Here is a 17,122-nt window from a genome sequence, read left to right as displayed (position 1 = left end):
ATCAGTGGTCCACTGTAACTGAGTATGTTTACTCAACACTGTCCTCAGATACGATTCTTTCACTTTACACTTCCACTTTGCTACATTTTTTAGGCGGATATTGTTGTTACTCCATTACATTTTTTTTATAACTTTAGTAACAAGTTACTTTTCTGATCACATGCTGCTTCGGACTCAGAGATGCACATTTTTAAATTATTTTACTTATTTAGCAAGCGTATTTAAAAAATGGAATGTAATTGAGAACATTTACTCAAGAACTGTACTTAAGTAATATTTGAGGTTCTTTACTTGAGTATTTCTATTTTTCGCCACTTTGCACTTCCACTTTTTGAGGCAAATATTGTTTTTACTCCATTATATGTGTTTTATAACTTTAGTTAAAAGTTACTTTTCTAATTACATGCTTTTGAGGCAAATCTTGTTGTTACTCCATTAAATTTTTTTATAACTTTAGTTAAAATGTACTTTTCTGATTACATGCTGCTTCGGAGTCAAAGTAGCACATTTTTAAATTAATTTACTTAATCAGCAAGCCTATTAAAAAAACATTAATGGATTGTAATTGAGAACATTTACTCGAGAACTGTACTTAAGTAGTATTTGAGGTACTTTACTTGAGTTTTTCTATTATAACTTTAGTTACTAGTTACTTTTCAGATTACAGTAGTAGCACATTTTTGGATGTATTTATTTTGTTGTCAACACAAGTTGGCATAATGAAATGTAGTCACGGTGAAGACATTTTGTTCTCGGGAAGACAATTGAACAGAAAAGGTGAGGCTATCGGATACTGACATCCCTCCCAGAGCCTCAGTGTGCTTCACTCCACCCACTGTCTCCACCCATTACACCTCCTCCGTCGTAGAGCATAAAGCCTGGGAGGAAGAGTTATTAAAACCAGACAACTTCAAGATGAGTGGCAGCAGTGCAGTCCAGTCCTCTCTGTCTACAGCCTGTGGCACATTTAAACCATTCGGCTGAGGCCTGTTTGGAAAGGTAATCCTGAAACTGTCTGACGCGTCCTCCTGCTGCTGCTGTTGTTGGTGTTGTTAGTTTTTGGGGTTGACAACTTGTTGGAACAGGTTTTCTTTCTGGTCGGGTGGGTTTCTAATCGTCCTGTGTAAAGTGTTGGGTTGTTACGTACAAACTTGTGCTATTATGAGGCCATGGGAAGAGAGGCGTAGTTAAATTGTAACCTATAGTTTCCTTGGTTTGGTTCAGTAAACTTTCTGGGGTGGAACAAACATAACATGGATAATATATCTTTTCTCTCATTTGCATGTGTTGGTCTTTCCCTGGTGTCACATTCCTCTTTTTAGGAAGAAGAAAAAAAGCTCCTTTTTAACAACTAGGGGGAGGGGATGGCAGAGAGGTAGTGAGAGGTAGACTTCTCAGTTCTCGTCTCACCTCTCCACTTGTTGATTTGTCGATTTAAACTGATGACTGTTCACTCTTTGAGACGGCATTTGGGGTCTTTTTCACAGCACCAGCACTGAAATCTCCATTCAACACGCTGTGCTACATTTCCACTCTAAATAAGAGATTGACTGCGAGGAAAGCCATGAGGTAAGGACGCGTTTCCTTGTAGCACCCTGAAAATATGCTTAAAGGATTACACCGACCCTGCTCTTTATTTCTGCTCAGGTGAACAAATCTCACAAAGAGACCAAAACAAATAATGTGTTAGTTTGTCCCTCAGTATTTTCCAACTTCCCCGCCCTGTCTGTGGCACTTGAAATGTACAAAAGTGCATGGTGAACCGCTAATGAATGCTTAATAAAGTATATTAATAAAGCAACCAAAAAGCTTCGTAAAGGGTTTAACAATGGCATGAAGTTAGTGAACACAATAAATGTGTTTGTAATGTCATTATAAACATTTAGAAGAAACTAAAACAGGCTTCTATAAACTGTGAAGTGCTTATAAATGTCTTGTAATCTAACCCTAAATATGTGGACCAAAACAGAAAAGTGAAAATATAATATAAAGACTGATAAAACTGTGTAACGTCAGAATGTATAAAGCAAAAAGTATAAAAACAGCAATGAAAGCAGCCGCGGTGGTGGCAGTAAGGTGCGTGATGTGCAATTAGTTGTCAGATGTTTGCCCTGATGGTTGGATTGTGTGTGTGTGTGTGTGTGTGTGTGTGTGTGTGATGGGCACTACTGTGTATGTGTGTTTGTGTGACGAGGAGGAGGAGCGACAACAAGGAGCAAACCAAACGTTTGTCAGGTCGCTTCAATAGCTCCAGCGAGGTACTAGTACACTTCAAAAAAGGCAACAGCCACCATTATATTTCCATTATACATGAGACGATGAGACACAAAAAAAGTCTGGCTGATCCATCCACAACACAAGAGGACGACTAGGTTACAGAACCCGTACAAGTCTCCAGTATATCACATATAAATAACGGAGCACGAAGTACAGGAATTTCCTCATAAGATTCACGTCAAAGTGCTAGAAAGGAGTAGAAAAAACATTTATATTAGTGGAGGGTAAAATGTTAACATGCTGCACGAACGTCCTCATGATAAAATACATCTCAATTCAGTTGAAATTTGAAGGCTTCTTATAAGGACTTCCACGGTGCTCCTGGTCACTGAAAATGGAGGTACACCCCAGCCAGTGCAACACAGCGGCTCACTGATAAATCATATCGAGCTGTGGCCATTTACAAGGATCCATAAATAGTTTGCTGGGAACAATAAGACTTATCCATATTGTCTTAGTGCATTACTGATCTTCAAATGTTTCGATGTCTCACAGGGTGCAAACCTTCTCCAGAACGCAACTTCTCGAGGAGTTTCGCTCTCGCTGCCAGGAGCTCGCAGCAGATAACAGCCGAGGCTTTAAGCAGGAGTTTGAGGTGTGCTTTTTACTTTGATTTACTCATTTCTGAAAAGAGATATTTGTTGTGTCATGTGTGCTAAGAATGTCTTTTGCTCTCTCAAAAGGAGCTAAATGAAGTTGGCAAAGACCTCTCGACCAGGGCGGGGGACACGGAGGCCAACAGAGAGAAGAACAGATACCCCTACATACTGCCCTGTGAGTGCACCGCCCATCATACTTGAAGAGATTACAGCAACTATGTGTGTGTGTGGCGACGTGTGAGACTTTAACGTGTCTGCTTTCCATTTTCTGACCACGCCCGGCTGCAGATGACCACTGTCGGGTGAGGCTGTCGGTTCAAAACTCCAACCCACACAGCGACTACATCAACGCAAATTTTGTGCCTGTAAGAGCTCAGTGTCGTGTTGTTCCTGCTGCTCCACCTGTCTGTCTCTCCACCTGCCTGCACCTGTTAATGAATGTGCGTGTGCGTGTGTGTGTGTGTGATCAAGGGTGGAGGATCAGAGAGGGACTTCATCTGCACCCAGGCTCCGATGCACAACACCATGGCTGACTTCTGGAGGATGGTGTGGGAGCAGAACGTCAGGATAATCGTCATGGTGACAGCGCTGAGACACAAGGACATAGTGAGAGAGGCACATTTGATTGGGGGGTTTAGTGCGCCTGTGTTGGTGGGAGTGTTCTTGTTTTGAAGGAGCCAGCTGACGTTTGGGGAAATGTGCTTATTTCCTTTCACGAGTTAGATAAGATTTTCAGTTTTCAGTGTTTTTCCCAGCAATGATGTTTTGCCCTGAAAGGTCCAGAAATGTGTCGTGCACTACGAAACTGACAGAGTTATTGTTTTTAGGTGAACTCATCCTTTAACGAAGTTTAAGGAATGTAAATAACCACTTTCTACCTAGCAACTGAATCGTTTATGAGGTAGCCGACAAGATTTGTTATTATTCGTACGTAGCCACAAATAGATTCATTACCTATTCGTTACACCGCGTCTTTCTTCCGCTCGGTTCCAGAACGAATGCCCGTGCTAGCCAGATCAAAATCTTTATGACAGCAGGCGGCACTGCTCACGCTGCTTTTGTCCACAGGGGACGCCAGAATCAACGGAAACGAAAAGACTCTGCAGCTGCTTTAAGTCTTTTGAGCAGGTGCCCAAAACCCAATAATGAGACCCAATAATAAACTATAGCCTGTATTGTTCTTTGCTTTTATTTACCTCGTTCTGTCTAAAGGTAACAAAAAACCCCTTACAAACAACTCTACAGTTAATAAGTAGCAGGTTCCATCTCGTTTGTTTAAAACACACACATGACCTTCTCATCTAACTCTCAGCAAGAAAGTAATAACATTAAGTGAGGAAATGCGTCACAAGACCTTCAGAGTTTGAGCTTGTCCTCTGTTGTGTGTTTGCAGGTGCTGTGTGATAAGTATTGGCCTCTGGATCCAGGATCAGTTTATCATGGACTGATCCAAGTGACAACGGTGACCCGTAAACAAGGCCCAGATTATTTTGTCTCCACCATTAACCTCAGAAAGGTGAGATGAAGACCCATCCATCATCCCCTCTGGACACTTTAAACTGCTGCTGTTGGCCTCTGTGTGCACTGACCGTACCAGTGATCAATCATAGAAGAAGTCCTTGTTGTTGGGTTAAAGGAAAGTGTTTGTGTTTCAGAGAGACTGTCCGACAGACAGGATAATAACACACTACTACTACCCTTCCTGGCCGGATCGGGGCATCCCTAAAGACGCATCACTCTGTGCCTTCACCGAGCATGTGCGGCAGAATTTGGAAGCTACCCCCCGTCTGGGCCCGGCTGTGGTGCACTGCAGGTCTGACCTTCAGTCCATCACCTTCTACTTCAGGAAACACATTAAGACCCCCTTTCAGTATTAATCCTGGATCAGCTGGAGCAGGAGACGGGGTTTAAGGTCAATCGTCTGTTTATGTGTTTCAGTGCAGGTATTGGGCGCTCGGGGACATTTGTGACGTTGTTGTGGCTGATGCAGCTGTGCGTGAGGGGCATCCGGCCTGATGTCCGGGCTGCTGTGGAGGATCTACGGCTACATCGAATGTGGATGATCCAGAATCTGGTTAGTCCAGTACTGCAGTGACGGAGGAACTATTGACATTAAGCATCAACAACAAAAATACTCCTTCAGCAGTAACATTTCTATGAGTATAAGCAGCAGAATGTATGTGAAGTCCCCCAGGGAAAAGTTCTCAAGCAGTGTTATGGATCCCACTGGTTTTGTTGCAACACCTGCCCCACTCCACCTCTGATTAGTTGCCTTCCCTTGGTTGCATTCTCTACGCTCAACTCAGAGTGTAGCGTGCCAACGTAGTTACGTAGGCTTATGAGATGTAGTTTTCCCAGTAAACACACAGACCTCTTCAGGTCACTCTTCGCTGCCAGTGTCTCTAGGCCCGGCAAAGCGGACCGGCTGGGTGGCCACACTGCAGATGCAACAGCCGAAGAGAGCGGTGTGTTTACCTGGGAAACTACAGCTCACAATCTGCAATCAACTAATTCTAAACTATTTGTGGCCCACTGACCTCCTTAGGTAAAAAAAAGACATCTTGGTTTTGGGACCGATTAATTAAACTCAGTGTTTTTAATGGTGAAGTATGGTGTAATCTTTCTTATCTTGGCAACACAGCAAATGAACATCTTTCCCTAATTGTCAAAATACTTATTTATTATACTGTATGATAATGGATCTAACTTTATTTGGAGGGTAGGTATTACCTGTCATTTAAATGTAGTGACAAAACCTCAGTACAGAACCTCATAATCGTGTTTTCCACCGCTGCTTGGTGTCATAATCCTGCTAATTTAAAACATATATGCACTTATGCGGCGAAATGGACCATATTTAGAGTGTATTTAAATGCATACCTGTAATTCACTCACCCACTCGTAAATCTGTCATCTCCACACTCATAAAGCTGCTAATGTTTGGTATGAAGAAGCCTCCTCATTACCTGCTCATTCCTTTGTGTGTATTCAGGACCAGTACATATTTGTTCATCAGTGTCTGCTGCACTGGCTCAGTGAGAGAACCTCGGCAGGGTGAGAACACAGAAATTAACTCCCAACGAGCACCATATTCAATTTCTGCACAGGCAGCGTATTATTATTCATTGTAGAGTGTGATGACATTTTAATTGGGCGTCTTCTCTTTCATGGCAGCCCACAGACTCACGGAGCCAGTTCAAACGCTAACCAACGCAATCAGAGTCGACCCCAGAGCTCCTCGGCACGGGAGCACCGGGAAGGGAGAAGGAGACAACACCGCCGTAGAGCATCGGAGCAACCGCAGAACTCGTTGCAGCAGATGTTGCACCCTGGGAACATACTGAGGAGGATACTGCCTTCCTCCTCACTGTTTAATTCAGGCTCACACCCTTCCTGAGCTCACGTTCTGTATAGCTGATAATACAAAATAACAAAAAAAAAAAACAAGCAAGACATTCCTGGAATATTAAAAAAAAGCCCTTGAAGGAGGAAGGAGGAAAAAAGACTGCAGAAATAATGTGGTGCGTGCTTTCTGGTGCCAGGCCCCACAGGAGGAAAACTGGCCTGACAACATGCAAATAAGTGCTGGCGGAAGAAAAACACAGACGCTGCAGATTGTATTGTCACCAGAAGGGAGAAATTAAGGAGAGAACCAGCCGTTCGGGTCAAACCTGTTCCTCTGCTGTGGATTACTGAGTGTGACATTCATGAGAACAATTCCACCTGTGCATGCCATTAAACACAGAGGGTCAGGTCACATAAAACAGAAAACACTCATGTTAACCCAGACTGTCTATTTGTAAAGCTACCAAACATGTAGTCACTGTATTTGTGTTGTTTGTTTTGCCTCCATTACTGATGAAGTGATGCTGTGAGATGACTTTTATTAAGGTTTTCTTTTCCCTTGAAAAATCATTGTGCATCATTTTATATCACACAATGCAGGCTATCAGTACTTAAAGGATAAGTTCAATCTAGAAATAAAAAAAAAAAAAATCAGTCTCATCTACTCAACCTCGTGCTGATGGAGAGTCAGGTGAATTTTCTTTCTTTTTTTTCCAATTTAACACAAGTCACCATCTACCTCACTTGGGCTGCAGAAATATTTTGTGGACTACAAAGCGTCACCTGACTTTCCACCAGCGTGACGGTGAGTACATAATGACAAAATTCTCCTTTTTCTGTGAACGTATCCTTTAAGGATGCATGTGCAGAAAGGCAGACACATGGTATAGTGGCTGTACAAAAAAGGTCATGTTTCAAAAACACACAGGCACTGCCATTCTCCTTAGATGACTGAAACCCAATACAGTACATGAAGGAGCTATGAGTATTATACATTATAGAACATTAAGGGCTAACCCACTTTTTTTCTTCTTTTTTTTTTAGCGTCTTTCATCTGTCATGTAATAAACATGTATTATACAATAGATTCCTCTTCAGGGTGAGTTTTGGGGGGGGCGGACACAAGAGAGAAAGGAGGATCCAGCAGAAGTCAGCATCCTTTGCCCTCCCCTCTGCAAGTGCTAGTGGCTGCAGGTTGAGTGGCGACACTGTATTGCAATAAAGTCCATGTCCTGATGCGATTCAATGCTGCTGAGGGGCGCTACAGCCCAGGCAGCTTTCACTAACAAGCAGGTTCAGTGAGTTCGCATGTGAACTTGGCTCAAGACAGATGACAGTGGAACACAAAGAAAGAGGGAAATTTCACATAAATTGAAATGAGCTTTTAGCCTTAGTTTGGCTAACTGATGCCGTCTTAATACCACTGAGGTATATTCTATGTGAGACGTAACCGTGAACAAGGCAGATGAGGGTAGAGCGACGAAGAGGGATGTTTATGTAAAAGCAGCGTAGAGCAGGTCAACCCCCTGTGAAAATATATATGAAATATATTACAGATTAAAACCAAAGAGGGAAAGAAATTTAACAGTTGTTCCAGACTATTGGTGAGGAAAACCAACAGTTAAAATAACATTTAAATTAGAGTTCAGGTCCAATAAAATGATTAGACACTACATCCTTTGGCCAAACAAAAAAAAGAAAAGGTGGTGAGGTTGACAGATTGCCTCAATAAGACAAATTATCATCGGTACTGGCTGTATGTGTATGTACAGTCTTTGTGTGTAAGATATGCAGACACATAATGAATATAAACATATACATGCCACCCTTAAAGACCACAAGAGGGTGTGAGAGAATAGAAAACTACTGATAATGAGCAATCAAAAGGCTGGATGAAGAGAAAGAGGAAGAGTCTAGTCCGTTCATTGTTCTCCTCCGGTGCCACTAGTGCACGCTCTCCGACATGTTAATGGCTTCCTGGATTTCGCGGACGACGAGGATGCGGGCGAGCATCTGCTCCAGCTGTTCTTTTGGGATTGGTTGGGTTGAATACCAGATGGGGCTGTTGGGAGCCACCACGGGCTCTGGAGTCAGGTAGAAGGTGTCATTGCGACCTTTAGCGCTCTGCGGACTGAAACAGAACACAGTGTGAGCACATTTGCAGGATATCAGTGTAACAGCTTCAGCCTGTCTCTGCAAACTGTAATGTTATTAAAGCAGCTAAAAAGAGCCTTGGAGGAAACCACAAAAAAAAAAGTTGCCGTGTAATACAAACAGTCTACAGAGCAGCTTCTTTCCTCAGGTGTAAAGCCCAGTTCAGATCAAAGCTTCACAACAAGATAAGTTAAAACTTGCTGCTACTTTCTGAAATTCTGCCAGTTTACACGGCTGTGACAAGATGCTGTATCATTTCCGTTGCAAAGACTCTCTGTACTTCTGCTCTAACTGCCCTCTTTTGAACAAAGAAATTATCATTTTTATCTTGGTTAGCATAATACATTATAAGAAACAAAAATTATTTCACATAAATGTCTCAGTCAATAACCGAAAAAGGAACAGGTTGAAGCCTAAGGCTTATTTTTCCTTGATCTATCCTAGACTACCAGAACATCAGCAGAACCAAAGAGAAAAAAACATCTGACTTCAAACTGTGATCTATTAATTATTTAACGTTTATATTTTTAAAAATACAGGCTGAACAATATGCAATTTTGGGGGCCGATTGAGGATATCGATACTTTTCAGGCAGTATTGTAGTCGGATATAATTTGTAGCACATTAGAATATCAACGTGCATTGTAACTGAGTAACTTGCTACAGTTGTATTTCCAGTACTGGTGAAAAGGGAAAAAAGGGTGCTTCTGTAGCTTGTGGTTGAGCCAGTCAATTTAGCAGTAAATTGAAATTTTAAGGCTTGTATCATGGCTGTTCCTTAAACAAACTGATGAGGTGGTTTTCTCTTTGCTTTGTCAGAAATTCTGCACTTTCGATTTGTGGACTGTTTCTGACTGACTTGATCAGCCAACTTTGCAACAAAGCACCGATTGGCTGTCAAACAGATGTCGAGCGATGCATTTAAAACCAGCCACTGGTGACTTGACAAGCTGAGTCACAGCGACACCATCAGCTGGTGTCAGTCAAGCAAAGACAGGCCAGTTCACGTGGTTGCAGCTTTTCTCTGCAACCAACAAAAACAGTTTCATTGTTGTGAATTTCTGCTCTGAACTGGGTTTAAGACCCAAGATTAGCACAAAAAATTGTTTTGATATTACGATCCGGATTTGTGTGAATCTGACCCGATGCCAGGCATTTAAAATAACTATGATAACTTTGAGGAAGTAGCCAATCCTTTTTACATTTTATAGAAGGATCAGAATAAAATTGAGACAGTTTCATTACCTTTTTTTTTTAAAAACCCTGTAGTACTTGAAACACCTTTTCTGCCAGGGAGAAGAATAATGAGAACGAGTGTTTTCATATTAAATTCATGGTCATATAACGCCAGAATGAACATTGCTGCCTTGAAGGAAAATTCAGTTTTTACAATCTGGCTCTTATTCTTTCAGTGTAGGCCAACGCTCGGTCATTTTGACACAAAAAGCGACAAATTTACTGTTATTTTTACTATCCATTTAACTGCTGATCATAATATTGTCCAATAAACATTTAAATGGTACTTGGCTACATTTTATATACGACACTTGGACATGCAGACTTGAATAGTGCTCACACTGCCGACCAGTTTCCCTTTGGGCTTAGAAATTCATTTTTGGAGGATAGCCTTTATGTCACTATTCACAAGTTGTGAAGGACACTGACACTTTTATAGGCAGCAAACGCGAAATATGTTATTTGCCTTCATTCTCCGACATATAAAGAAACATGAAAATATAAAAATCAAGAGTTATCCTCTATGACATCCATATTTTTGCCAGTTGCCTGGCAACAGTGTTCTTGCAAGTTGAACCACTCGAAGACTGAGTTCAACATGTACTCTACAACCTATGTCAATAACATACACACAAGAGTTTTATTTACAGGTAGCAGCAGCACCTTTTTTACCAGTTTCATATACTTCACGTTTCACACCTTAAAAATAGTTTTATACCCACCATTTGAAGAGGTAGAAATCATAGAGCTTGATGGGGCATCGCAGCGGGTTCTCTGGATCCTCCAGCTGCTCTGAGTACATGTCGTCTGTGACTGAATAAAGACAAATATACAAAAAATGTTAACTAACCTTAAGGAAACAGGGCTTCCTCTCAGACACCACATCACAATTCATCTGCACTCTTACCTTTCTGTCCGATGAACCTCTCCGTTGACTTTAGGTATCGGATACTGGTGCTCTTGTCTTTGGGGTTGTTGGGACTCTTTCTGGTGTGTCTCAGCACCTTAGAAAAGGCCACTTTTAGGTGCTGGTCCACTGTCTTCAGGTGGAAATACCTGTTGAGAAAACATACAGCACATATATTGACTGATTTGGGCCAATCGGAGTTGACTGGTTACCACATGAGGACAGAGGAGAAATACAGAATAACTATAGATTTTTATTTTGCCGTTATGTTGAATGATGTAATGTGTTTTCTAGATGACAGTACAGAACAGACCATATTGCTGCATGTCAATAAAGAAATCAGTCATGTGTTATGATTGTAATGAGGTAAAACGACTCACTTGGTGTTGAAGAACATTAGCGTTGTGAGCAGCGTTGAGGGAGAATGAGCTCCCAGCTGTTTACATTCCCACAGCATCTCCTCCGTCACATGGCTGGGGATAACGTAACCTGGTAGGAGTAAAGGAGCGGATTAAGAAAACATGGCATTTAATAAAATCATCACTTAATATATAATGAATGACTGCCATCACAAATATATTCTGAAAAAACCATACATATCTTTGTAGTTCAAGTAAGACAGCTGCTGTCTGGTTAGTTTAATACTATTTCTAAAAGTCTCCATGATAATAAAAATGATCCCCATCATCCAAATTTAGGCAACCATTACTCTCATCACCAAACTCAAGACTGGAACCTTCTGTCACTCCTAAATTGATCAAACCATCTTCAAACACTGTAATGTTTATACACACAAGATTAATAAAAGGTCTATAATTCCAATTGTGATACACTACAAAACAGAAAATCCCCCAAATGTTCTCCATATTTCAGAGTTCTGCAAACAACTACATAATAGTCATTAGCTTTAATTACTATCTACTAGGTTGTGTCACAATATCGTATTGTAAAATTGATCAAAATGAACTTTTGACAGTCAAAATCAGAAGCAGGATCTGCTATTCTTCCCTTGTTTTTTCTCTCTCAACCCCTGCCTAGGTGTGTGTCTGAAGAAAAACAGAAAGAAGACACTCCAAAGATAACACAGCTAGCACACAGGTAGCCTGAAGCTGCACTTCCAGACACGTATCCTGTGTCCAGGAAGAAGTTCAGCTGTCTGGCACAGAAGGTAACTTCAACAGCGTCACAGATGCTGGGTCTATTTTCTTTTGTCATTGATCTTTTATTGATTTGTCTAGGGAGAGGGTTTACTCGGGGCAGATTTGAGAAACCAAACTTTGTAACAAACTGAATTTATATCTTTTGTTGTTTAGTGTTGAATGCCTGAAGGACATAATTTTTTGTCCATTCCTACCATCTTTATTTTTGGCGAATATAATTTGAACTTGCCCAACTCTGAAAGCCCAAGGATAAAGTCAAGTTGTTTTTGTTAAATTCCCATCAGAATTTGAAAATGTAAATGGCAGTTGCAATGGCATAAATCACCATCATATTCATGTTCACTATTCTAACAATAGCATAGCCATCAGCGCTTTTTGAAAAATCAAACTGAATCATGACCTTTAAATAAAAAACAATGGATTTTGAGAGTAGTGATGGGCCTGTGTGTTTACTACTGTGCACTATATCAGAGTTGACACAATCATCACGTTGATTACAGAGGAACACAAATTGCAGGGTTTTTTGTACACACCTAGCGGATGAATAGATGGTCTCCATGGATCCAAGATCTGGTGCAGACTGTGAGCGAAGCGAGTGTAGTACTGATCTGAGAAAACGTCGTCCACACGACCGTTATCAAACAGATACTGCAAAGAAAAAACAAAGAAAGAGGCGGTCAAACCAGCATTTCCACATGAAATGGATGGTGAGTGTGTTTTAGCCTTCAAACAGAACATACCTTTTGTATGCACAGAAATACATAATAGAGAACATCAGCCTCATAAGATTCCCCTTCAAGCCCCCGAGCCTCTGTTGTCATCAAAGAGAGACCCATGCAGAGCTCTGCTACTGCACATGACACCAGGTCCTCCTGGAAACGCAGTGCCTGGCGCCCTAAAACACACACAACAGAGATGAGATGAGACGATGGCAAAACACCTGCGCACCAACAACAAAATATTGCTGGCACATTATAATAAACATTATTGTACTTACGGCCAATCGGGGCCAGCTTGTTTTTGTCAGATTTTTCTAACTCTGTGTTTTTCCTCTGAGCCCAAAGCCGCCACACGTCCAGCCCCTCTTCTGGCTTCAGAGTTGCAGGCAACAGCAGCTCCTGAACCTGCACTTGCTGCTGACCATGGCCATCTACCTCTGCTACAACTGTCTGACCCTACGCAGACACAAACACACCAAACAGTTAACATCATGCACTCAAAAAATATGAAAGATATCATCACAGTGCCCCCCTGGGGACAAATAAAGTATACTGAATTGAATTGAATGTTTATAGGTATATTAAGCCATGCATAGCTCACCATCTGCGTAAGTACCTGTAGCTGCTGAGCGTCTTGCCCCGACAGCCCTTGTGTGTGTAGCACCTGCTGCTGTGGATCCCAGATCAGAGACTGTGTAGCGTTGGAGTAGCCCTGTACTGCCACTGGGATGTGGATGTTTCCATTCATCAGCTGGGCAGGGAACAGTGTGTTTGCAGCCAGTGTGTGCACCACTTCTTCTTGGCCTCCCATTCCTCCAGAGCTCGTAATGCTGGAAACGGCCTGCGCTGTCTGACTCTGGCTCGCAGGGATTTTCAGCTTGTCATTTTCAACCGTAACTTGTGTTGGCATTGTAGTCATTGTTGTAGTGTTTGTCCCAGCAACCTGCACTGTTCCATAGGCCTCCTGGGGGATGGCGATGTGTGTGACCTGCTCTCGTCCACCGGAACCAGCGGGAGCAGAGTAGACAGGGATTGTCCAGGTCTCCCCTGTGGGACTGGTGATAGTTCCTGTAGCGCTGTAAAGGTGGGAGCTGTCCACAGTTAGGAGGTCTGGCCGCAGAGACACGTAACTCTGTTGCTGGCCCTGCCCCTGAGGGATAGCCAGGACAGTGGCTACCTGCTGACCAGGCAGGGCATATGACACAGTGATGGGCATGTCAACCTTGCGCTTCTTTGCTGGCTGGAGGACACCTGCTCCCTGTGACGTGGCGACGGTGGTCCCTAGCACCCTCCTCTCAGCGTTGTCCTGCTGCTGGGTGGGAGAGAGGGCACCCACTGTCTGGATTTGGATCTGCTGACCTCCTGCAACAGCTGCCACCAACTGAGCTTGAAGCTATAACACATGGGAGAGAAACGATAACTGTTAACTAAATTCAAACTCTGACTGGTGACAACATCTGGAATTATGCCCTGGTGGTGTGCTCATGTATACCTGCTGGTGCTGCTCCTCTGTGAGCTCCCCAGGCTGAATCAGCTGTGCAGTGGTCACACCTTGAAGCTGTTGATGGGAGCCAGAGGGCACTTGAAGGACCTGACCCAGCATCTGACCTTGCTGCTGGCCCTGAATCTGCACCTGAAACAATAGAGAGATATTAGATGGACCTAGGACTAAATGGAACATGGTGGAAATGCACAATATAGATTTTTGAACCAGTAACCAATAATTACATGCTTCTTGTGGCTGTTACCAACAAGATAACAGGTACTTTCACTAGGGATGTCCCGATCAGGTTTTTTTTACCCCGATCCTGATCCGAGTCCTTTAATATTTAGTATCTGCCGATACCGAGTCCCGGTCCGATACTCAGCCTTAACTAATATTTTCCTGGATAATACAGCTGCATTAACCTGTATCCAAGCTGTTCATTTATTTATTTTTTTTATGTTGTTAAAACAATGTATATACCTTTATATGGCTCTTTCTGATTCTGCATATGCTATTACAACATTGGCCTCCACCTTCCTTGTGTTAGCAGGTGAGTCTGTGACGCTGCACTGTGACAGCAGACCCTCGTGTGCAGCAGCTGAAGTGTGTGAGACGCAGCTCACGCTTGGTACCTCCATATCATCTATTGCTTTTTACATATTCCCTATGCTGTCATGTAAAATGACGTGGACGCGTTGCTCGTCTATTTCACACGCGGTCAGCATCTCCTCTATTGCCTGTTTTACATGCTTTGCTGTATGAGACCCATGAAACTAGTGCGCATACCGGCACGTTGTAACTCGAAAGTGGAGTCAATGTGATGTAATGCAGAGATGGTAGGACAAACCGGGGATTCAAAAACCCATATCCTCTACCACGGAGATGAGCTGGTTATCCAGAGCGATTAATTTAATAACCTCTTGGTAATATTTGTGGCCATGTCGCTGTCTCGAGGATATTTCTCTTTCCTTTTGAAAGTATCCGCGAGTGTTTGTTGCTTCAGTGTCTTTGCCTGTACTCTCGAGTGAACACGTTGTATTCTTTTAGTGTTTGTTGCCATAACAATTGAGTAGTATTAAATGCAGCTCCACGAAACGGTCATACTGCCGTTGTTACATGGCGCCGTTGGACTACTTTCGCTTTCTAATTTGAGTTATTTCCACACTGCAGACATTTTATCCACAGGTATGCCAGAGTAACGTTACGCGCGCATCTGAGTTCTGCCACAAATTGTGCTCTGACGTAAAAAAATAAATAAATAAAAAAAAATTGGGCTTGGGTCCACGTTCAAAATTGCCGATTCCGATCTGCGGAAAAATGCCCAGATCGGCCCCGATCCTGATCCTATAGATCGGATCGAGACATCCCTAAATTTCACGTTTTAGTGTTTTACAAAAGAAGTGTCTAACTTTTTTTAAATTCTTCGCTTGAGGGTGAGTCAGGCTTAGGTACAGTCGGCAGAGATGGATGATTTATTATGCCACACTGCCCTACAAAGGCTAACCAAAGTAACTACGTCAACAATGAAAAAGAAAATGTTTTACTTTGACTGTCCATTTGTATGCAATACAGCTACAGCACCTACGACATAGATTTTTCTTACGGCAGTTTCCAAGGCTTACAATTCACAACCAATTTCTTTACCTACAAATAGTGTGCAATGTCATTTTCCCGAACTGTGCTGAAATGAGCTAGGATACACGCTTTACTGACCCTGAAGCTTATTGTGCATCAGGATTAATTGCTAGACACAACAACAAGGTACAAACCTGCACTATCTGTTGCTCTGTATTCTGCTGTACAGACTGCTGCTGAGACGTGGACTCCTGTATCTGTTGCTGCTGGGGCTGGACCTGCACTTGAACCTGTATCACAAGACAGAGTCTGTCAGAGAGCTTCACTTGAGTGACAGAGCTCTATAACAGCTTCACCATATAGTGCTTTGATTTACCGGACAAGCCAGTTCCAACAACGACCCTGCCACCTCCGTGCTGTCCGTGTAGATGCAGTTAGCCTCTTGTTGGTAGACCATAGTGGTGGTGGTAGTTGTCGTATCTGTGCTTTGCTGGCTGAACTCCTGCAGGGCATCTGGACCCTTGCTGGCCAAAGACTCCAGGAACTCCTTCATGCGGTGCTGAGGGATGCTCCGAGCCTTCTGCCGAACAAGCTCCTCATAGGAGCCTGTACCATCCAGGGAGTTATTCATGCCTGCTGACAGTGTCTTCTTCTATGGGGGAGGATCTAAAGAAAGGCAGAATTCATGTTAGATTACTTTTAATTTCGTTGCAGCTTTATGAACTTTTCTTTATCTGTATAAGCAAAGACTGGCGATGAAATAGATTTTTAGTAAGGCTGCTCGTCATTTACTCAAACAGATTTGTAAAAGGAAAAAAGACAGCAAAGTGTTTATAAGGGGAGAATGAAAAAGACAGAAAGCGCAGCGCTGACATCAGTTAAAACATTGCACTGTTTACAAACTGACCCTGGATCACTGTCCGGTAGCGACACAGACAGACGGGTAATAGGAAAGGGTTAAATCTAGCTGAGTGGGTACGAGCAGGGACAAAAGCGCGGCCACTTTCCAAATCCGATGCAGTATTCACAGCAGCGACCGGTACTGCTGCATAACTAAAACACGCAACTTCTATACAGCAATTTAGTTACGATCATGTGCACGGCATAATACCTCTCTAACTGCCAATCTAGCAGCTGATTACACAACAAGCTAGGTTAGCCAGGTGCATGGCTAACTAGCCGCGTGTTGTTTGCAAATAAGACACAGGCACAGTTGTGTTTGGAAAAGTGTAATTACGCCGTCATGCATACAAACAACAACGCATTACCTACGTAAGGGGCACATGGATAATAAGCAAGAGAACTGGGTTGGCTCTTTCTTGTCTGAAACGTTACATCGACTATATTTTTTCTGTTATCTCCAAAGCTAGCAGGCTAACGTTGGTGGGCGCGTTAGCTACCTCTCTTCCTCAACGGGCCGAGGCTGAAGCCGCCCACAACCTCTTCTCTACCCTCGAGACGTCGCTCCTCTTCCAACGAGCGGGGAAGCGAGGTGCCACTGACGTGTCCCTGTGACTTGTTTATCCTTTATTTTCCCAGATTTATGTTAGATGGCTAGCTGTAGCTTTTCTTTTTTCTCAACCACTCATATTTCGCTGGGCGCCATCTTACAACAGTTCCTCCAGACCAATAGGAAAGCGATTTGTAACTCTGCCTTGTTCTCG

At 42.7% G+C, this 17,122-nt stretch overlaps 2 protein-coding genes across 4 annotated transcripts; one reads left to right on the top strand and one right to left on the bottom strand.

The window, feature by feature from the left end:
- The first annotated feature begins 886 nt into the window (after positions 1-886).
- LOC115585334 (receptor-type tyrosine-protein phosphatase V-like) lies at positions 887-7,217 on the top strand. 2 transcript variants are annotated; one of them, XM_030423640.1, is made up of 11 exons: positions 887-999; positions 1,323-1,569; positions 2,773-2,872; positions 2,961-3,051; positions 3,165-3,241; positions 3,348-3,482; positions 4,270-4,392; positions 4,532-4,689; positions 4,815-4,950; positions 5,869-5,930; positions 6,051-7,217. In XM_030423640.1, exons 2-11 carry the CDS (start codon positions 1,565-1,567, stop codon positions 6,271-6,273), a joined length of 1,110 nt encoding a protein of 369 aa, XP_030279500.1. In that variant the 5' UTR covers positions 887-999; positions 1,323-1,564; the 3' UTR covers positions 6,274-7,217. The 2 variants fall into 2 exon arrangements, with proteins under 2 accessions (XP_030279500.1, XP_030279499.1); XM_030423639.1 differs by having other exon boundaries at positions 897-999; positions 1,488-1,569.
- Positions 6,744-17,096, bottom strand: LOC115585333 (glutamine-rich protein 1-like). 2 transcript variants are annotated; one of them, XM_030423638.1, is made up of 12 exons: positions 16,859-17,096; positions 15,835-16,124; positions 15,653-15,748; positions 13,890-14,030; positions 13,014-13,790; positions 12,676-12,853; positions 12,419-12,573; positions 12,212-12,326; positions 10,899-11,007; positions 10,519-10,667; positions 10,334-10,424; positions 6,744-8,352 (listed from the first exon to the last, which is right to left on the bottom strand). In XM_030423638.1, the coding sequence occupies exons 2-12, from the start codon at positions 16,087-16,089 to the stop codon at positions 8,166-8,168; spliced, it is 2,253 nt and encodes a 750-aa protein (XP_030279498.1). In that variant the 5' UTR covers positions 16,090-16,124; positions 16,859-17,096; the 3' UTR covers positions 6,744-8,165. The 2 variants fall into 2 exon arrangements, with proteins under 2 accessions (XP_030279498.1, XP_030279497.1); XM_030423637.1 differs by having other exon boundaries at positions 12,999-13,790; positions 16,859-17,095.
- Positions 17,097-17,122: the final 26 nt, after the last annotated feature.

The sequence above is a fragment of the Sparus aurata genome, chromosome 7 (assembly GCF_900880675.1).
Source record: "Sparus aurata chromosome 7, fSpaAur1.1, whole genome shotgun sequence".
NCBI classification, from domain to species: Eukaryota; Metazoa; Chordata; class Actinopteri; order Spariformes; family Sparidae; genus Sparus; species Sparus aurata.
Note: the sequence above shows the minus strand (reverse complement) of the source record. Positions and strands in the feature narration are given on the sequence as shown.

Bases quoted from the DNA above. Each gene is read 5' to 3' on its own strand.
- LOC115585333 (XM_030423637.1), bottom strand. From the start codon at position 16,089: ATGAATAACTCCCTGGATGGTACAGGCTCCTATGAGGAGCTTGTTCGG. The intron at 14,031-15,652 runs GTTTGTACCTTG...CTATTGTTTCAG, and splicing joins CAGAGCAACAGATAGTGCAG to GTGCAGATTCAGGGCCAGCA. The intron at 12,854-12,998 runs GTGAGCTATGCA...GTGTCTGCGTAG, and splicing joins TACAGGTACTTACGCAGATG to GGTCAGACAGTTGTAGCAGA.
- LOC115585334 (XM_030423640.1), top strand. The intron at 3,052-3,164 runs GTGAGTGCACCG...GCCCGGCTGCAG, and splicing joins ATACCCCTACATACTGCCCT to ATGACCACTGTCGGGTGAGG. The intron at 4,951-5,868 runs GTTAGTCCAGTA...GTGTGTATTCAG, and splicing joins TGTGGATGATCCAGAATCTG to GACCAGTACATATTTGTTCA.